Genomic DNA, 19,083 nt, shown 5'->3' on the forward strand with positions numbered 1-19,083 from the left:
CATGGTGATTGACTTGAAAAATGCCTTTTTCTCAATCCCATTGCACCGTGACTCTCAAGATCTGACATCATTTACATTGAGACAAATGCATCTGAAAAGCACGAGGTTTCCACAGGGGTACTGTGAGTCCCCGTCCATTTTCAACAGAGTCCTACAGATGGACCTAAACAACAATGCATTAGAAAGTATTGTCTTGCAATATGTGGACGACATCTTAATCTGCAGCACCACTGAAGAGCAATGCAGGCGCGATTCTGTTAAACTACTGACCATACTGGCTGAGAAAGGATATAAGGTTGACAAGGAAAAGCTACAGTATTGTCAACAGGAAGTGCTGTACATAGGCCAACTCATTTCGCATGAAGGAAAAAAGGTGACCCCAGAAAGGGCTGAAGCTATCATGAACACGGCAAAACCACTCACAATAAAGCAAATGCAGAGCTTTTTAGGCCTGTGCAATTATGTCAGAGCATGGGTCTTCGACTACAGCTCGTATACCAAGCCCTTGCTCCAGGCGTTAAAAAAGGTCCAGGTGATGAAGGAAGAGATTGAATGGACCGAGGCAATGGAAAAGGGGTTTACAGAACTCAAGAGAGGGATTTGTACGGCTCCAGCTCTCGGGATTCCTAATTATGCAGAGGAATTCTACCTATTCTCACACACAGATGGCAGCGTTATGACGGCAGTGCTCGCTCAAAGAACCTCGTTGGGGTACAAGCCCCTAGCGTATTACAGTGGGAGCCTGGACCCAGTCATGAGAGGCCACTTCCCATGCGAACAAAGCCTAGCTGCCGCGGCGTTCGCCATAGAGAAGGTGACTACCATTGTAATGGGATGTTCCATGACGTTATACGTTGAGCACTCATTGTTTGCCATCTTAGAGAAACCAAAGGGTACATTGACATCTCAAAGAGCTTCCGCCTATGAGGTGATCATATCTAATCCATCGATCAAAATAGTTCGATGTAAAACAGTAAACCCAGCTACGTTCATAGCTGAGCCAGTCACTGAAGGAGAGCCGATACATGACTGTGCAAACTATGAAGAATTCTATGATGAAATCCCCAGGGTGAAAGAAAATGTCCTGGCGGGAGGTGAGATCGTTTTTATTGGCGGTTCGTCAAGAATCGACCAAGAAGACGGACAAAGATATACATGCGTTGCTGTAATAAACACATAGCAAACGGGGAATTTCAAGTACTCGTCAGTGCACGAATACCATCTCATTATTCAGCACAGGCTGCAGAATTATTGGTGTTGATACTCGCCATTGAGAATCACGCAGACCAGGAAGTCACAGTGTACAGTGACTCCGCCTATGTGACGTCCACAGTGCACGCAGGACTAGCACGCTGGAAAAGGAGGGGCTACCTCTGAGCAGACGGCACGCCAGTGCAGCACGCAGCTTTATTGGACAGGCTGATAAAGGCACTACAGCTCCTAGTGGGCATAGCGGTCGTGAAATGCGCCGCCCACACCAAAGGGACAGATTTCGTGTCACGCGGAAATCATTCAGCAGACACGGAAGTCAAGTGTATGGCATCGTAAAGTGAGACGATCATGGAAGTAGAAGTGGCGTGCACCCATGAACAGATGATGATAGCACGAGCCACACCAGAAGCCTATAGCAATATGGGGCAGACACAACTAATGGAGCTTCAAGGGGAGGCACCTCAGGATCAAAAGAACCTGTGGAACCGTCAAGGGTGTTCTTTAAACCCCTCTGATGGATTGTGGCGGCAAGACAGCACTGATAAACCAGTAATGCCTGTAGCCCTACTAAAGATAGCATTGGAGCAATTGCATTACCCATTTCACATGTCAAAAGAGAATCTAGCAGCAACGCTCGCAGAAGACTGGTTTATACCAAATTTAGCTGAGCATGTTGCATTCTTTATGGTGAACTGCATAATCTGCCAGCAATTCACCGCTGGGCACACATTAAAAGTAGTGAGAGGAATCATCTCCCGGCCAAATGGGCCTTTTCAGCACTTACATATCGACTATGTTGACATGATTCAAGTGTGTAACGGGTACAGGTACTTAATTGTAGTGGTGTGTCCATTCTCTAGATGGATAGAAGCAGGTCCCTGTACACACTCAGACTCAACCTGTGCTGCCAAATTCCTGGTGAGGGAAGCATTCCCTAGATGGGGGGGGGGTGTGAGGTGATGAGATCAGACAACGGGGCTCATTTTGTTAATGCAGTCTTTGAGCAGATCAGCTTGCTGCTTGGTATAAAGCACAAGTTCTCGTTGGTGTATCATCCGGAGGGTAATGGTCTTTGTGAGAGGCTCAATGGCTTGTTAAAGGAAAGGATAGCCAAGTTGAAGCTTACTCTAAAGAGGGGATGGTTGCACTGCCTTCCACTGGCATTGTATGCTCTTCGGAAACCAACCAGGCTCCGACCATCATGTTACGCCGCAGGAAGAAGGAGTACCCCCCTTAACTCCCGAGATAGAGCTAGATGTGATGCCCAGTCAGCCCGAGAGGTCCTGGGAACCGAGTTGCAAGAATATCTGAACTGCATGACATCCAGCCTTACTGTAATTTCAGACCAACTACAGCGACGACGAAAAGGATGCAGCGCAGCACAAAACACAGCAGGAGATGCTGAAACAGACGCAGTTCGAGGTCTACGTACTCCACTCATCTTCCCTGGAGACGCTGGGTTGGTGAAAAACCACACGAGGAAAAGGTGGGACGAGCCAAGATTCAATGGCCCTTTCATTTTAGAGGACTACACTCCTTCAGCTGTCAAACTGCAAGGCAGAAGAGCATGGATCTTTCTCAATGACATTAAGCCCTATATCGGAGAAAGCCCCCAAACTGCACCCCACCACGAAGAAATTACAGACAACGGGGAAGAACCTCAGCACGTGCAGACAAGATCCATGACGAGGAAGAAGGATGCATGACCAGCAAAGCAAGACAAAAGAACCCTTTTGCAAGTTGTGGCTTAAACTGGACATTTCCTCTAAGCAAAAAAGGGGATAAGGACATAACAGACACTGTGCATCCTAGTTGCAGGGTGAAGAAGAAAATTGTGCATCTGAGCCACAACACGTATGCTGACACGAACTTGTAGATCAAATCACACTAAAGCGTTGTTGAGAGAAAAAAAAAGACTCTAATAGACTGAGATCGAGGACTTTTACCCTAAGGAGCTAACACAGTATCCTGAAGCAACCAACACTAAGACCTTGTTTTGCAGAATTTATGGTGTCTCCCATCAGAAATATCACAAGGGATGTGCTCACCTACTTCCAGTTAGTACTAATATCTTATCCATCACTTGTAGGGAGAGTAACCAGTGCCACAGACTTTATTCAAGATCCTGCCAACAAGAAAATAATCTGGCAACTGCTTGCTGTCATCGCGGAAGCCCTCATTGTGTTACCAGAATACAGTGATAAGGACACAAATGCTTCCACCACAGGCGATAATAGATGAACTCACAAATACACTTTTCTTTCGCATCATAGAGGAATGCCCAGCACTCGTCGGGAGAACCACAGATGCGCTTACATACATTAGAGATCCAAGAAACACTGAACATTTGAACCAGCTGTGGGCTAAGCTCAGTTACCTGGTCGCAATCCACGCAGCAGGAAGGTGCAAGGACTGTTCACGTCAAAGGGAAGAGCTTGTAATCCTGAACCCAGTAAAGCAGGACAAATGTTCCTGTCACCCGAAGACAGCCGATTGGCACACAACGTCCAGTTTCACCTAGTCACTGACTTTACAGAAATGGTGGGGAGACCTATCGAGGTTGACATCATCATCTTCATCAGAGATCCAGCTAATGTTGCTCATATGGGAACGCTCCTCCATGGACTTATGCTGCAAGTGGAGCTGTCCAACTTTCAGAGAGAGTATATGAGGAGATTCCAATGAAACTTTCCGCCGAGGGACAGATCGGAGAAGCAGAGGCAAAATACTCCATCTTTCCGCCATGGGACAGATCGAGGGAGCAGAGACAAGAACTTCACCTTTAATTTTTTTGATTTTGATAAATTGCCATTTTTTCAATTTTTTAAATTGAACAGGTTCCAGCATGTCCTCAGGACTGAAACAGATTCGGGGGGGTGGACTGGGAACTCACCTATTTTGAATATGCACAATGAATGTGACTCACCAAAGGTGTTAGTCTAATCATTTTCCATAGTCTAGCAAGGGAACTGTATCCCATATCCAGAGACAATCGTCACCCGCAAGAGGGGGGACACTTGCGAAGCACCAGAAACTTTAAGATACAAACTTTTCGAGAAACAATAATGGAGTGAGTCAAAAGAATAAAACATTGACATTTTGGTATGATTGAAATGGGGGCCCAGAACAGTAACCTGATCCTCCCACAAACAAAGGGGGCGCCCCTGCTTCCCTGGAAGGAAATGCTGCCAATTTTCATACCACACAATTATGTGTATATGTATAGTGATTATCATTGTCTTTCTGTCATTAACAATCAGAACTGCATTCTTTATTGGTGCACGAAGCGTTCCAATTTCAGTGCACCCACCGGATAATGTACACATAGGTCCCACAAAAGCACCCAGACCCTATATAGTTATTCCAGTCTGGAGAAATTCTGATGGTAAGGTGAACAAACTAAAATTGAATGTAATTAGCAGTGATACATACACAGTTGAGGTAACGAATGAAGAGAAAAGCTGGAGACAGGGTCAGCATGGAATGAATGAAAACGTAGCACTGACCACTACACGCACACACACACTGAATGCACACGAACCAGAGCAAGTGTCAATGGCCACAGAACCTCAAGCGAAGACGACAGAGAGCACAAGACTGCCTACCGAACAACCAGTCCCTGTAAATAATGAAAGAGACCAAGAAGAATCCAGTGAACGACCAACTAAAGCAGACATAGAAAAAGCCCTCAAGAAGACAGAAATGGCTACGGGAGAATTCACTGCAAGGACACAAATGTTGATAGATCATTTATTCCCGTTCATAGTTAGAGTGAAGAAACTACATGAGGAACTGAAAAATAAACCTGCAGAGACTGAACTGACAAGCACACCAGTTCCAACACAGTGAACAAGTACCAAGCCCACGATGCAGCCTTACGTTGGGCTGATGACAGACAGGTGGTGGTTAAAGGCACTTATAGAGGGCAGGAAAAGAATGCAACCTATCACATTGATGCAGATAAAGAAACCTGCTCCACCGACCAGCATGCCCGAGAGACCCCCAGCAAGGAAAAGTCACACAGATGCGTTTAGAGATGTAGTTATAGCTAATTACAGAAAGACACTAAGAATCAAGAGAAGCCCACATGAAGATAACAATGAACTAAACGATTACCTGGACAGCACAGCACATCTAGGAAACATTTGGTACCAACACATGAAAGAAGTTGGGAGAAGTAAATCAGAAGTAGACTGCTTCGTTTGTGCACTCCTACCGTACAGCATGGGAAAATCCAAAATCTTTGTGGCAGTAGAAGTTGATGTCCCGACAGCACACTGTCTTTCACACGTAGAAATGTGCAACACCAGAGGACAGCTTATGGGGAGGGACGCCTCATTGATATGGGCAACTGAAACGGATTACCTCGATGAAGATGGACATGTCAGGACATTAAAACAAGAAACAGAGCCCATACCAGGAATCACGTGATCCGGTCTGAAAACCCTGAAGTTTAAGGAACAGAAATAAGATGGGAAATAAACCCAAGACTGAACGTCCAGGGAAAAACCCCAGAAGAAGCTCAAATTTGTAAAAACAGAGGCCAAATGCAGATTTGGGGAACAGTGGTTTCCCCAAATGGATGGGAAGAAGGAGTGGTGATCTGCCAAGCTTGGATGGTCCTTGGAGCCTGCAAAGAAGCAATAGAAAACTCACCAAGACTGTGCAAACCTCTATGGCCGAAGTTGGTAAAGTTACTAACATGGGTCGAAGACAGAGGAGGACCCTTGCAGATAGTACCACTGGAAAGCCCAAAATTGTGCTTCAGGAACTACAGCACTAGGAAGATGGGAGAGAATCAGAACTGCGGACAAATCTTCGAGGCCCCAGGAATGACGCACTGAACTGCAATGATTATGGATCATTATTGGGCGTGTGGATCCAAAGCATACATCAGACTGCCAAGAGACTGGGGAGGCATATGCACAAAAGTGAATGTCCACGTTCCTGTGCTGGTGATCCCAAAAAGTGACCTGAAAATTGACAGTTTCCTGAAAGCAGATGCTCACCTGAGGAAAAGGAGATCAGTGGAGCTGGTATCCCGAATGAAGAGAGAAAATTACTTTTCTGCCAAATCAGAAGAAGCATTCCATGCGATCCCATATGAACACAGGCTGTTCAGCCTCACCTCATCAGTGTTCACAACAATCATCATGCCAAGATTCCAGGTTGGAGCAAACACTAAGTGGTTGCAAATAACCAGATGGGAATTATTACAGACCATCAACACCACCATAAAAGGATTCAATGCGATTAAAGAAGAACTAAGAGCAATCTGATTGATGACTCTCCAGAACAGATATGTACTTGACATGATCACAGCGATATATGGAGGTGTTTGCGGAAAAATCAGAGAATCATGTTGCACATTTATACCTTCGCATGATGAAGAAAATGGAACCTTAACAGAAGCCATAAGTATGCTGACAAACCTACAGAACCAGATGATAGATGAAACTGACGAAGTGGATGATAACAGCTGGTTTGAAACCCTATTCTCATGGGTCTGACAATGGATGGCAGACATATTCAAGTTTCTGGGAGCCCTGCTATTGATGATACTACTAGGATTTTGTGTTATCAAGATAATCATCACACAATGCCAGAAAACTGCGAAGAAAGCCATTGGGATGAAGATCATGATCGATGTCAAGCCAGGATGGAAGCCCAGAGACCTGAGACTTTGTGAAGGCCAGCGAATTTGCACCAGAAGGAACATAGTTTGTATATCCTAGAAAACGAAGAAAGTATGAAGGAAAATGGATCTATTGCAGCCCAAATGGACAGTGCCAGTTTATGACCTGGAACAAAGACGAACATGTAAAAACAGCATGAAGTCTGAAAGGAGTGATACAAATATGGACTCCAAAGAAACACACGTTCACACCATCATGTACAAACGCAGAAGACGATGAACAAGATACAGAAGAACCAAGTAAGATGAATCCGAAGGAGGAAGCAGAAGTGGTTGATGAACCGACCAGAGGGGGGAGTGTAGAGGAGGTCCCAGATATGGCCTGCACTCCAGCCACCCATTTTGAGGTACCAGGAACATACTCGACAAGATATGTGACGTATGAGGAGCAACTAAACCAATGGAGAGCAGCACTAGGGCTCTGCCCAGTGCCCATCAGAAGAGCAATACCTGTTGAGGTGCCTATAACCAGACAACCATGGGCAGCACGGTACCCGTTGAGACAACCGTACCAGCAGTTCACACGAAATGAAGACTACTTACAAACTGTCCCCGAAGAGACCCAAAGGGCATTAATGGAAGGCGAATGGTGACGGCACAAGGGCCTTGACAGGCGTACTAATGAATGAAACGACAAGAAAAGAACGACACGTAAAGACGAAATATAAGGAATAATGGTGTATTAGACTTAAAAGAAGAAACGATTTTGCAACACAAAGAACGTAACCATGAAAGAAGGATTGTGAAAGCAAAAGAGAATATCGAGGCTGAGTACCCCAAAAGGAAATACACCAACACGGGCTTACAAAGATACACAGATCTTTATGCTACAACTGAACAGTTTTCAAAGGACAAAGCAACAGATAGCTATCAGACTCTCAGTTCAACACAGCGAACACCAGCCCTGTTCGGTGTGTGAAGTGAGTGGGACTGTACATCAGAATGTTTGTGCCTTATATACAGTTCTCTACATGATGTCCAGACCATTTGCAGGTTAACCATTTCTCGGGCTAGGGGTTCATGCCGAGTTCGTTCCTAATTTATGCATCTATACATTTATGGATTATCCTAATACATACTCCAATAGGTTACAATAGCAACAGCGTGTCTTCGGGTTCTAGATTAAGCCTTCATACATATTCTTATACAATGTAGTCAAACAAGAGTGCACGTTTAGCATTCAAACAGTATTGAACTTAATATATGTTCATGGATTAGTATTATTGGCACAAGTAATCCTCTATCCACAGGTCAACGAAGGACAAGGTCTCAGTACATGACCCTAACATTTTGCCTGTGGGCAGTTTAAGCATTAACTCTTGTACAGAGGTCACGACGGCCATGTTACAAGCAGAACAACACTGTCCACCATCTTAGAACACAGGGTGACTTTGGAGTGAGAATCAAAATGGCGGATTAATCCTAAAATGGCGGTTTAATCGATCTAAAAGTCAGAACCTTGCAACGCGGATTTCTCTGCAGAGCGACTGGGCTTAGGCCAATATATACAATAAAGGAGGCACAATATGATGTCCCGTTCGACAAACCCTCCTTTTGGCCTAAGCCAAGCGCTAAACTACTTCTAGTAACTCTACGAATAACTCCACGTCTCAACGTCCATATACCCTGAATCACTATCGGAAATATCAATTGCCATAAGATCAGTTACTAGGATTTCTTTCAGCACGTATTCATTGGAGTTCTTGTCTGGGGGGCGTATACCTTGCCTCCTAATGTACCCATCGCCTGTGCGCAATATCCTCCTAACATCGAACACATACCAGGAAGACATTGTATACAACAACAAAGAAACAGCATAATTCCTAAAATGATCAGCAAGACCGAAAGTAGCTTCCAAACCCAAGATTGAAAGAAGTCCCAGAACCAAGCGCTAAGATCCAGGTTTCCCTCGGGAACATGCACTTCTGAACTTAGGACATGCAGATTCTGTATTGCCTTGAAGATAGTTGGGGAGGAATCTGGCACGAAAACACAGCAAGCGGACCCCACTAACTTACCCCACCACGTTCAGCCAGGATGACATCTAATGCCACCCCGTTCTGAAGTGCTACTAACCTTATTGCTTTCTGTTCTAGGATCATATTATAGAGTATGTTAGTGGTCCGGTTGATGGTCCTCTCCAGTACTCTCGCTAGTCTCCTGATATCTTCAGAGTTCATTATTTGTCCCCAAAATGGCACAAAGGATTTAGCTACATCGCCCAGAACTTGTGCTGAAGTGTCACCATTCTCGTCCTGTCGTGGACGAGCCTTTGAAATTTCTACAGTACTGGTTATGAATACCCCGGGTAACAGAATCCCTAAATAACAAGTTCCCTGCCAATCCCTGGGTAACCATGGAAATGCTACATTACCGCAAACAAAGTAGACAGGTTTGCCTACATACAAAGGTCTATCCTCACTAGTCAAATTCGCAACGTTGTCGCAACCTTTAAACTCACCCATTGACTGAGTACCATTCCTTTGTATGCAGTAAGAAACAGAATCTGGGCTATGGTTGACAGTGTAAGAAGGAGGCGTGGCGTCCTTATTGCCTATAGGAGCGATTTTGAAAGAGATCAAAGATTGAAAAGGACGGGACAGTCTATCAGAAGGCCTAATAGAAGCAACATTAGGCTTACTCCTATTTGCAAAGAGTGAGCATCCCAAGGGAGTCAGAACATGTTTTTCAAACTGATTCAAATTAGTCCCATCGAAGTTCCCTGAGATGCTATCGTTCCATCGACCAAAGAATAGTGCTCTAAGAGAAGCATAGCAAGCAGTTGTCAAAGGTAGAGGATGAATATACCAACCTAGCCCCTTATCCCCGTGTTGCGGTAAATGTGAACAGACCCAACAATTAGATTTGTTAAAGATGGCATGTGTAGCATTCATGATGAGTAATAGTGTATTATTATGATATCTCTGTCTGTGCTGAGAGTCTCTAGGAGATAGAGTGTGCAGATGCACGAAAGGAGTAGAAACAGTAGGTACATTTTCAGTAGGCAACAAACTCTCAAGCGGATGTACTTCTTCTAGATAGCAGAAACCTAATACAATGACTGTTATAAAACCAATTAACATTGTCACAAGACAGCAGTACGTTTTCGGGGCCCAAACATTTAAATGTTCATTCCCGTAGCTGGTCACACAGTCTTTTCCCTTTTCCATACATGCGGGAGCGGTTGCAGGCATTGTATTCTTCAAACAAATGCACCAGTGTTATTAGCTGGCAACCTCCAGGCTGAGCGTCTTCTTAGTCCTTCCACAAACCCTAGCCAACAGAATCCCTTTACAAACAATTGATCGGGCCAAAAAGGCAAGCCCTTGATGACTTTTTCTTCTCTGAGCGCACAGCCGAACCGTGCAGTAGGTCTATTTCCTCGGACGCAGATCGTACCTTGCGATCCCTGGTACTGATTGATCCATGAACAATGTGTCGTCACTTCCCACTGGAAGTGGTGAATGAGCGGAAGCAAGGTCAGAGGCACAATTGGGGATCGTTTCCGGGAACAAAATGGTTGGAGAGTGTGGAGATGAAATGGCTGTTTCCCCAGACCTCACAGGATCAGGGAGAGTTTCTGATGCACTCTTGATGCTAATTGCTGCTTCGGGATCGTTGGTTGGAGTACTGATGAGGGGTTCTGCTTCTTCTGTATCGTATGGCAATGGGTGTGGAATCTTCTTGGTGTGTGTCGCATGCATCCAATTCTTCCGGCCTGCCACCTGCACCACAGACTGTGTGACCAGCAGGACTTGGAAGGGGCCCCGCCAACGAGGTGCGAGGCAAGAAGATCGCTCAAAAGATTTTACAAGAATCCAGTCCCCAGGTCGTATGCTGTTACCAGGGCCCTCATATCGTACAGGTAAAGCCTCTCGCACCTGGTGATAAATCAAATAAAAGTTTTTAGTCAACTGTCTACAGTAATCTGAAAGAAGTAGATTTTCAACATTTCGCAAAGAACGACATTTCGGAATGTTCCAAATATTAGCTGGCCTCCCCATAACCACCTCAAAGGGAGAGAGCCCAGTCTTAGTTTGAGGGGTTGTTCGCATTGATAACAACACAATCGGTAAGGCGTCCGGCCATTTTAGTTTGGTGCCGGCACACGTTTTAGCGAGCTTGTTTTTGATAATGCCGTTGTGTCTTTCCACTAGTCCAGCACTCTGAGCGTGTCTAGCCGAATGGAACCGTTTATCGATCTGTAATCCCGCACATATCTGCAGAATTACAGCAGCGATAAAATGTGGACCATTGTCTGACCAGATGACTCTTGGCAGCCCGAATCTCAGGAAGTACTCCTTTAACATAGTCTTTGCAGTAGTTATGGCTGTAGCGTCTTTGACAGGAAAAGCCTCAACCCATTTGCTAAAAGCACAGATGACGACTAACACATACTTTAGATTATTGCAACGTTCCTTCTCAATAAAATCAAAATGGATGACCTCAAAGGGGACAGAAGGTGGACCAAAATTACGCCCAGGAGTTGATGTGCCCTTTCCCACATTATGCTGCAAACAAATCATACATTCCTGGACAAAGCGTTCAGCTACTTTAGAGATTTTGTCATTTACTCATACTTTTTCCAACATTTTTGTGATTTTACGAGCACATATGTGAGTGGGACGATGAGCCATAACAACCATCATCATAATGTACATGTCGGGAAGCAGCCATTTTCCTTCAACTCTGTCCACCCAACACCCATCATCATCAAGTTTCCCCAAGCCCTCAGCCCATTTCTTAGACTCTTCTAACATGGCATCGGCTTGGATATCCCTTACGGAATCAATACCCTCATCCATAGTACAGGCATTTGTGGCTTCCCTTGAAGTATACATGTCTGAAGAGAGATCAGTGGCAGTCTGTTTGGCTATCTGATCAGCAAAAGCGTTCCCTTTTCCTACATCATCTACAATCTTCTGATGCGCTGCGCATTTTATGATAGCTAGCTGAGTAGGGAGTGCAAACGCTGAGAGTAGCCGTACTATCAGGGAACCATGCAGGATTTTTGTACCATGTGAAGTCAAGAACCCTCTTTCTGACCAAAGTCTCCCAAAGTTGTGAAACACCCCAAAGGCATACTGATTGTCAGTGTATATATTCACTGTAAGCCCTTCGGAAAGTTCACAAGCTCGGGTCAATGCAATAATCTCTGCGTCCTGCGCGGAGTTATGCGTGATTCTCTTGGTTTCCATGACCGTGCTCAATGTAGTGATTGTATAAGCAGCTGTGGATGTACCATCCAGAAGTTTGAAGCAGGAGCCATCGCAAAACAACTCCCCTTGTGGGTTGTCCAAAGGAGTATCTTTCAGATCAATTCTACCCTTGTCTCTTGTTCGGTAGTGTAAAGGCAGTCATGTGACTCTTTGTCATTGCAAGCAGAACCTTGCGGGAAAGGTAGGAGTTCAGCCGGATTAAGAACACAACACCTCTTAATTTGTATGTGTGGTGCAAACAAGATCAATTCATATCTTGTTAACCGTGCAGAAGTGAGGTGTTGCGTTTGAGTTCTGTTCAGTAGAACATCCACAGAGTGAGGTACCATTAGGTTTAAAGCATGACCTAGGACCATTCCCTCACTCTGTTTTACAGACGCAGCAGCAGCAGCGACAGCTCGCAAACATCTTGGCAAAGCGCATGCTACAGGATCAAGGGCGGAAGAAAAGTAGCCGCAAGGCCTATTCTTCCCTCCATGTTCCTGCGTTAATACAGCCAAAACAACACCATCACATTCATGCACAAACAACACAAAGGCCTTTTCTTAATTTGGTGTGCCCAAAACCAGTGCCTAGCATAATGCAGTCTTGAGCAAATCAAATGCACGCTGGTGTTCCACGGCAATGGCAAAGAAATGCCCTTCTTCGTCAGAGCCAACATCGGCTTAATAACTAGTGAAAAGGTGGGGATCCACTGCCTACAGTAAGAAGCCATTCCTATCAAGGCTCTAACTTCCTTCTATGTATTTGGGACAGACATGCGAGAAATGAGTTTTATCTGTTCAGGCGTCAACCTTCTTCCCTCCTAAATAGGTGACCTCCTGACAACAATATTGACATTTTTTAAGCAAAGCTTTATGTCCATGTTTAGCCAGGTGAATAAGTAACAACACAGTGCCCTCCTTACAAGCGCTCTCTGAGTCAGCAGCTAAAAGCAAGTCATCAACATATTGAAGCAGTGTACAAGTAGAGGGCAACTCGAGGGTGTCGAGCTGCTCTTTCAAAGCCCTACTATAGATATATGATATGATATGATATGATATGGCATTTGTAACGCGCCTATACACAAGTGTTTCAAGGCGCGACGAGACAGGGAGGGGGCAACAGGGGGAGGACGGACAACGATCCTACTAGGCCAGGTGTCATTCAGACCGCGCAAGTGCAGGGGTAGGGCGAAGGGAAAAGTGCAGTACAAGGTAAGTAGAATAGAAATAAATAGATAAATAAATAAATAGGGCCAGCTGGTAGCAAGTGCAAGGTAAGTGCAGACAAGTGCTGGGAAGGGGGGCCGGAGGGATACAGAGAACAGTCCCGCAGTGCAGGGGTTGCCAGGGAGGCAGTGCAAGTGGAGAGTGGCTGGGCCCAGGACCGAGGTCGGTGAGAGTGGCCACGTTTCAGATTCAGTGCAGAATTTTGTGAAGAATTAGCAGGGGAGAGGGAGAGAGAAAGCAGAAGCAAAGAGGAAGGTTTTGAGGTGCTTCCGGAAACCGGAGATGGTTCTCCTCAAGTTTCAGGGAGGCAGGAAGGCTGTTCCAGAGGGAGGCTCCTGCCGCGGAGAGAGATCTACCCCCAGCTCGTTGCTTCGAGAAGCGGCTGACCCTGAGGGAGTTGGAGACGGATGAGCGAAGGGCTCGGGAAGGAAGATATTTAGGAAGAGAGAGTTGCAGGTATTTAGACCCCAGGCCCCAGAAGGCCTTGTGGACAATGCAGAGGGTTTTGAACTTAATCCTCGCAGCCACTGGGAGCCAGTGTAGAGATTTCAGTCCTGGAGAGATACGGTCCCTGGGCTTGAGGCCAAGGACAAGTCTCGCAGTTCTGTTCTGGATGAGTTGCAGAGGGCGGAGAGTGGAGGCAGGCAGATGCTAAGACTTTCTGTGTAACCTTGCGGTGGATGGGTGAAGGTAAACGAGCGTCCCCCTAAGGTGAACGTGAACAGGTATCTACTGTCCTTATGTATAGGAATACTAAAGAAAGCGTTCTTTAGATCCACAACACTAAAGTAAGTAGCTGAAGCCGGGATTATAGTTAATATCGTCTTCACATCAGGCACAATTGGAAATTGTGGAGCGACGATCTTATTGATGGCATGCAGATCAATTATAAAACGAAAAGGAATTGCATTATCGCCTTTTTTGTACGCGGGCAAAATCGGGCTATTGCACAAACTACCTGTATTTTCCTCAATCATCCCTCGATGCACAAAATCGGAGACTATGCATTTCAAAGCTTGCTCACCATCAACCGAGATCTTATACTGTGGAATACGTTGCAGTTTTACTCCATGTTTCAAGACAATTTTAACAGGTTCAATTTGAAAAACACTGACATCATTATCATCAATAGCCCATAAACACTCCGGAACATCACTAAATTCCGGTGGCAAAAGTCTAGTCAAGAATTGAGAAGCAGAAAGTTGCTGTGGTGAAATCGTCAAACGCACTCCATCAGAAGAACAATGAATTACTGCATTTAATTCCTTCAACAGATTCAACCCCAACAAATTCTCTCCACAATTAGAAGTCAAAAGCAATGGACAATGGTCCATAAACAGACCCAAAGAAATAGGTACCGGCGAAGAAACCGGACAGACAACTGGTGTACCAGAGAACCCTACAGAAACGTTAGTTTGCCCTGACAGTGGAATGTTTGGAACCCGAGAATGATCAATGGAACACTTCTGTGCCCCTGTATCTATCAAGAATAGATGTTTCCTATTTCCCACTATCATTTCAACGTAGGGACCTTTCTGATTAACGGGAATAGGCGTTGTTCCAAACCATGCTTCGGGCAATCCTAGCGAAACAGAATGTCGGCGAAAGGAAGTTCTTCAGAGAGGTAAGCGGCAGAAGGATGATCAAAAATGTTTCTAGTATCCACACCTGATGCCTGATTGTCCTGTGAAAAAGGTTGCTGTGAATCCTGTGAAAACTGACCTCTACCAGGGCCCCCTAGACCCGGGCGACTTTTGGATCGTCTACCCATATTCCAAGATGTGTTATATGACCTCTGTCGGAGGATCGGGCATTGTGCATGCCAATGACCCTCTTGTCTACAATAAGCACACTGGTTAATGTTTACAGGTCCCAAGGGCGCCTTACCCTGTGGAACATAGTAACCTCTAAATTGTGAATTACCCCCTCTAGGGCCTCTAACAATTTGCTGTAATAGTACTTTGGTCTTCAAATCACCTTTCCTCTTTTCAACTCTTTCCTTTTCATGATTGACACGATTCTCGTAGTACTGAGCCATGTGAAGTACTTCTGATTGAGATTTCGCTTGCCAAGTGCTCTCGGAGGACATAATTTGCGACTGGATGTCAGGCAGCAATCCACGCACAAATTTGTCTATGAATAATCTTTTCCCAGACTCTGTGCCTAAGTCTTGTCCACTGAAATCTGAAAATACCTGTTCGAAACCATTAAAGAACTCGGTAGCACCCTCAGACTTCCCTTGGACACAGGCAGTAAGCTTGTCACAAATAATTCTCTTTTCGGGAATTATAGTTTTCAGTTTCGCAACTATTCTGTCAGGTAAAGTTAGTATCATCTGAGGCGGTCTTTCGCCAGCTGGCCTTTCTCCATCGAGTCTAACTATGTTAGTCCATGTTTCTCCTAGCCCTGGTACATCGTCTATAGTTCTAACCTGTTTCCACAAACCTACAGGCAGGAGTACAGGAAATAACAGGTCAATATCACTTAGAGTGCATACTTATGATTGCAAAACAGACTCTATTTGTAGAACCCTGTCGGATTCTTCCTAATTTCGGGAATAGATTGTCTAATGGTGTTCACTTCCTGTCTCGAGAACGGGACATGAACAAACTCTGACACATAATGTGCAGGGATTTCCTGAGCTGCTGTACCCACTGCAACATTAGCGTGAATCTCAACTTTTGGGACAAATGTCGGAGGAACCTCTCTCATAGGCAACTGAGAAGTAGGCAACTCCGAACGCTTACTAAGCAACAGAGCCAAATCGAGCGCTAAAGCAGCCAAAGAAGTGTCAAACGAAAAAGCTCTATTGTAAATACCCAATAACTCTGCGGGACAACAAATCTTTCTTTTTACACACTCATCCTGTAGGTATTCTACCATTACCTGTATCACTTTCCTCTGCAATTCTGGCGTATACTGACTATACGTGTCATATACTTCAACGGGAGTTACCGTCATGTCTGAGATCCACCTAATTGCCTCTTTCGTGCAAATCCGTGTTTCCTCATTTATCGATTTACGACAAGGAAGGAACCGTTTCTTTACAAACATGACGTCCAAACTATCTCCATCTTCATCTTCATTCCGTAACCTTTCCAACTCCTTTCTATACTCAAGTACCCTCTCGACATGCTCTTGTACTTTCTCCGCAGTGTCCCTAGAGAACGCTAAAGTGTTCAGATCCCTCAACCCTTGTGGGAGATCTGTATCGTTTAACCTGTCCCACATTACACACAAGTGAATCCCTAATCCTTCAATAAAAACGTTTTTCTCAGGAAAATTGTCCATATTAGAGAGTGTGGCAAAAACATTAGCTTGATCACCCTTCTCCATGCAATGCCTAGCCCATGCAGTTAACTCACGTTTCTTTTCTGGAGATACAGTATTACGAGTGACGACCCTCGATCCCGCTCCCCGATCTACTACAAACGGTGTAGAACCACTTGGAAGAGGGAGAGTAGGCACATTTTGAACATCTGGGAACGGCGGTGCTATTACGGGTACAGCAGGCAAAGGTGGAGGAGCAGGTGGAGGAGCAGCGACTGGAGGAAGAGGAGCAGCAGGAGGAACGATATGAGCACCAGGAGGAGCAGGCGGAGGAATAACAGCAGGAAGAGGCAAACCAGCAGGAAGAGGAACATATGGAGGTGGCGCAGTGGCACCAGGCCTTCGTTCATTTAACAATTTATCAATAAGTTCGTCAGAAACATGAAAGTCTTTAGAAGGATAGATTTTCTGGATACCAAGTGAAAAAGCCCTATCCATATTCCTAGCTCTTTCAGACTGTTTATCTTGGTCATATAACAACGCCTTTTCGGCATTCGTCTTATGGCGGCGCGCATGTTTTTCTCTACTCTTAAGGTGCTGTAAAGCTTCTTTCTTCCAATTCTGTAATACATCAAATGCTGCAGGTCTAGCCTTTTTCTTCAATATTATGGATTCTAAGTACTCAATACAAGGGATTTCAAAACTACCATTGATTGGCCACTGAAGTTCGGAAGCATGTCTAGTTTGTCTTTGCCAAATATCATTAAACACTATACTACCTTACAGTACTTAGTACACGTCGGCGACCCCTCCATTGGCGCCGGTCAGCCAAATTCCAAAGATTGTCTGTCACTGCCGAATAACGCCCTGAAGCAGGCACACAATTTCCCAGGCATATCAGATTACTGGTGTTACCTGGTCAATAATTGTACTTGCAAGTACAATAACCCAAAACAAATTATCAGGATACTTAAGAATCGGGCCACGACTCGCCTGATCAATCCTAAGGGGATCCGATCGGATTTCAAAATGTTCTAACAAACATAGGACCCTCGTGTTTGGTGATTTTGGCAAATCTGCCCCCTTCGATATGTGGACCCTCGTCAAGATGCCGACTCGGGCCGTATGCTCACCGTCCAGGGATCGGGCCGTGTAGCGCTGCTGAGGTGTCGCTCCTCATTCAGGAAAGGGGACCCCTTTACACCATCCGATCCCGGTCCGATAGCCTTGTCAACCTTCAACGAGCTGGCATCAATCTTGAGGGTCCCTATTCGGGCGCCATCTGTGAAAGCAAAAAGAGAATATCGAGGCTGAGTACCCCAAAAGGAAATATACCCACACAGGCTTACAAAGATACACAGATCTTTATTCTACAACTGAACAGTTTTCAAAGGACAAAGCAACAGATAGCTATCAGGCCCTCAGTACAACACAGCAAATACCAGCCCTGTTCGGTGTGTGAAGTGAGTGGGACTGTACATCAGAATGTTCGTGCCTTATATACGGTTCTCTACATGATGTCCAGCCCATTTGCAGGTTAACCATTTCTCGGGCTTGGGGTTCATGCCGAGTTTGTTCCTAATTTATGCATCTATACATTTATGGATTATCCTTAATACATACTCCAATAGGTTACAATAGCAACAGTGTGTCTTCGGATTCTACATTAAGCCTTTGTACATATTCTTATACAATGTAATCAAACAAGAGTGCACGTTTAGCATTCAAACAGTATTGTACTTAATATATGTTCATGGATTAGTATCATTGGCACAAGTAATCCTCTATCCACAGGTCAACGAAGGACAAGGTCTCAGTACATGACCCTAACATTTTGCCTGCGGGCAGTTTAAGCATTAACTCGTGTACAGAGGTCAAGACGGCCATGTTACAAGCAGAACAACACTGTCCACCATCTTAGAACACAGGGTGACTTTGGAGTGAGAATCAAAATGGCGGATTAATCCTAAAATGGCGGTTTAATCCATCTAAAAGTCAGAACCTTGCAACGCGGATTTCTCCGCAGAGCGACTGGGCTCAGGCCAATATATACAATAAAGGAGGCACAATATGATGTCCCGTTCGACAAACCCTCCTTTTGGCCTAAGCCAAGCGCTAAACTACTTCTAGTCACTCTACGAATAACTCCACGTCTCAACGTCCATATACCCTGAATCACTATCAGAAATATCAATTGCCATAAAATCAGTTACTAGGATTTCTTTCAGCACGTATTCATTGGAGTTCTTGTCTGGGGCGTATACCTTGCCTCCTAATGTATCCATCGCCTGTGCGCAATATCCTCCTAACATCGAACACATACCAGGAAGACATTGTATACAACAACAAAGAAACAGCATAATTCCTAAAATGATCAGCAAGACCGAAAGTAGCTTCCAACCCCAAGATCGCAAGAAGTCCCAGAACCAAGCGCTAAGATCCAGGTTTTCCTCGGGAACATGCACTTCTGAATTTA

The 19,083-nt window shown here is 45.0% G+C and overlaps 1 protein-coding gene across 1 annotated transcript in view; it reads right to left on the reverse strand.

Moving 5' to 3' along the window:
- Positions 1-7,564: 7,564 nt before the first annotated feature.
- Positions 7,565-19,083, reverse strand: part of LOC138522107 (major histocompatibility complex class I-related gene protein-like) — a 458,357-nt gene continuing 446,838 nt past the window's right edge. Inside the window, exon 6 of the mRNA XM_069635375.1 lies at positions 7,565-10,788. Within this exon, the coding sequence (XP_069491476.1) occupies positions 10,760-10,788 (29 nt within the window). The 3' untranslated portion in view covers positions 7,565-10,759. The remainder of the gene's footprint in view (positions 10,789-19,083) is intronic.

The sequence above is a fragment of the Ambystoma mexicanum genome, chromosome 13, assembly GCF_040938575.1.
Source record: "Ambystoma mexicanum isolate Mex_15411 chromosome 13, UKY_AmexF1_1, whole genome shotgun sequence".
In the NCBI taxonomy this organism is placed as follows: domain Eukaryota; kingdom Metazoa; phylum Chordata; class Amphibia; order Caudata; family Ambystomatidae; genus Ambystoma; species Ambystoma mexicanum.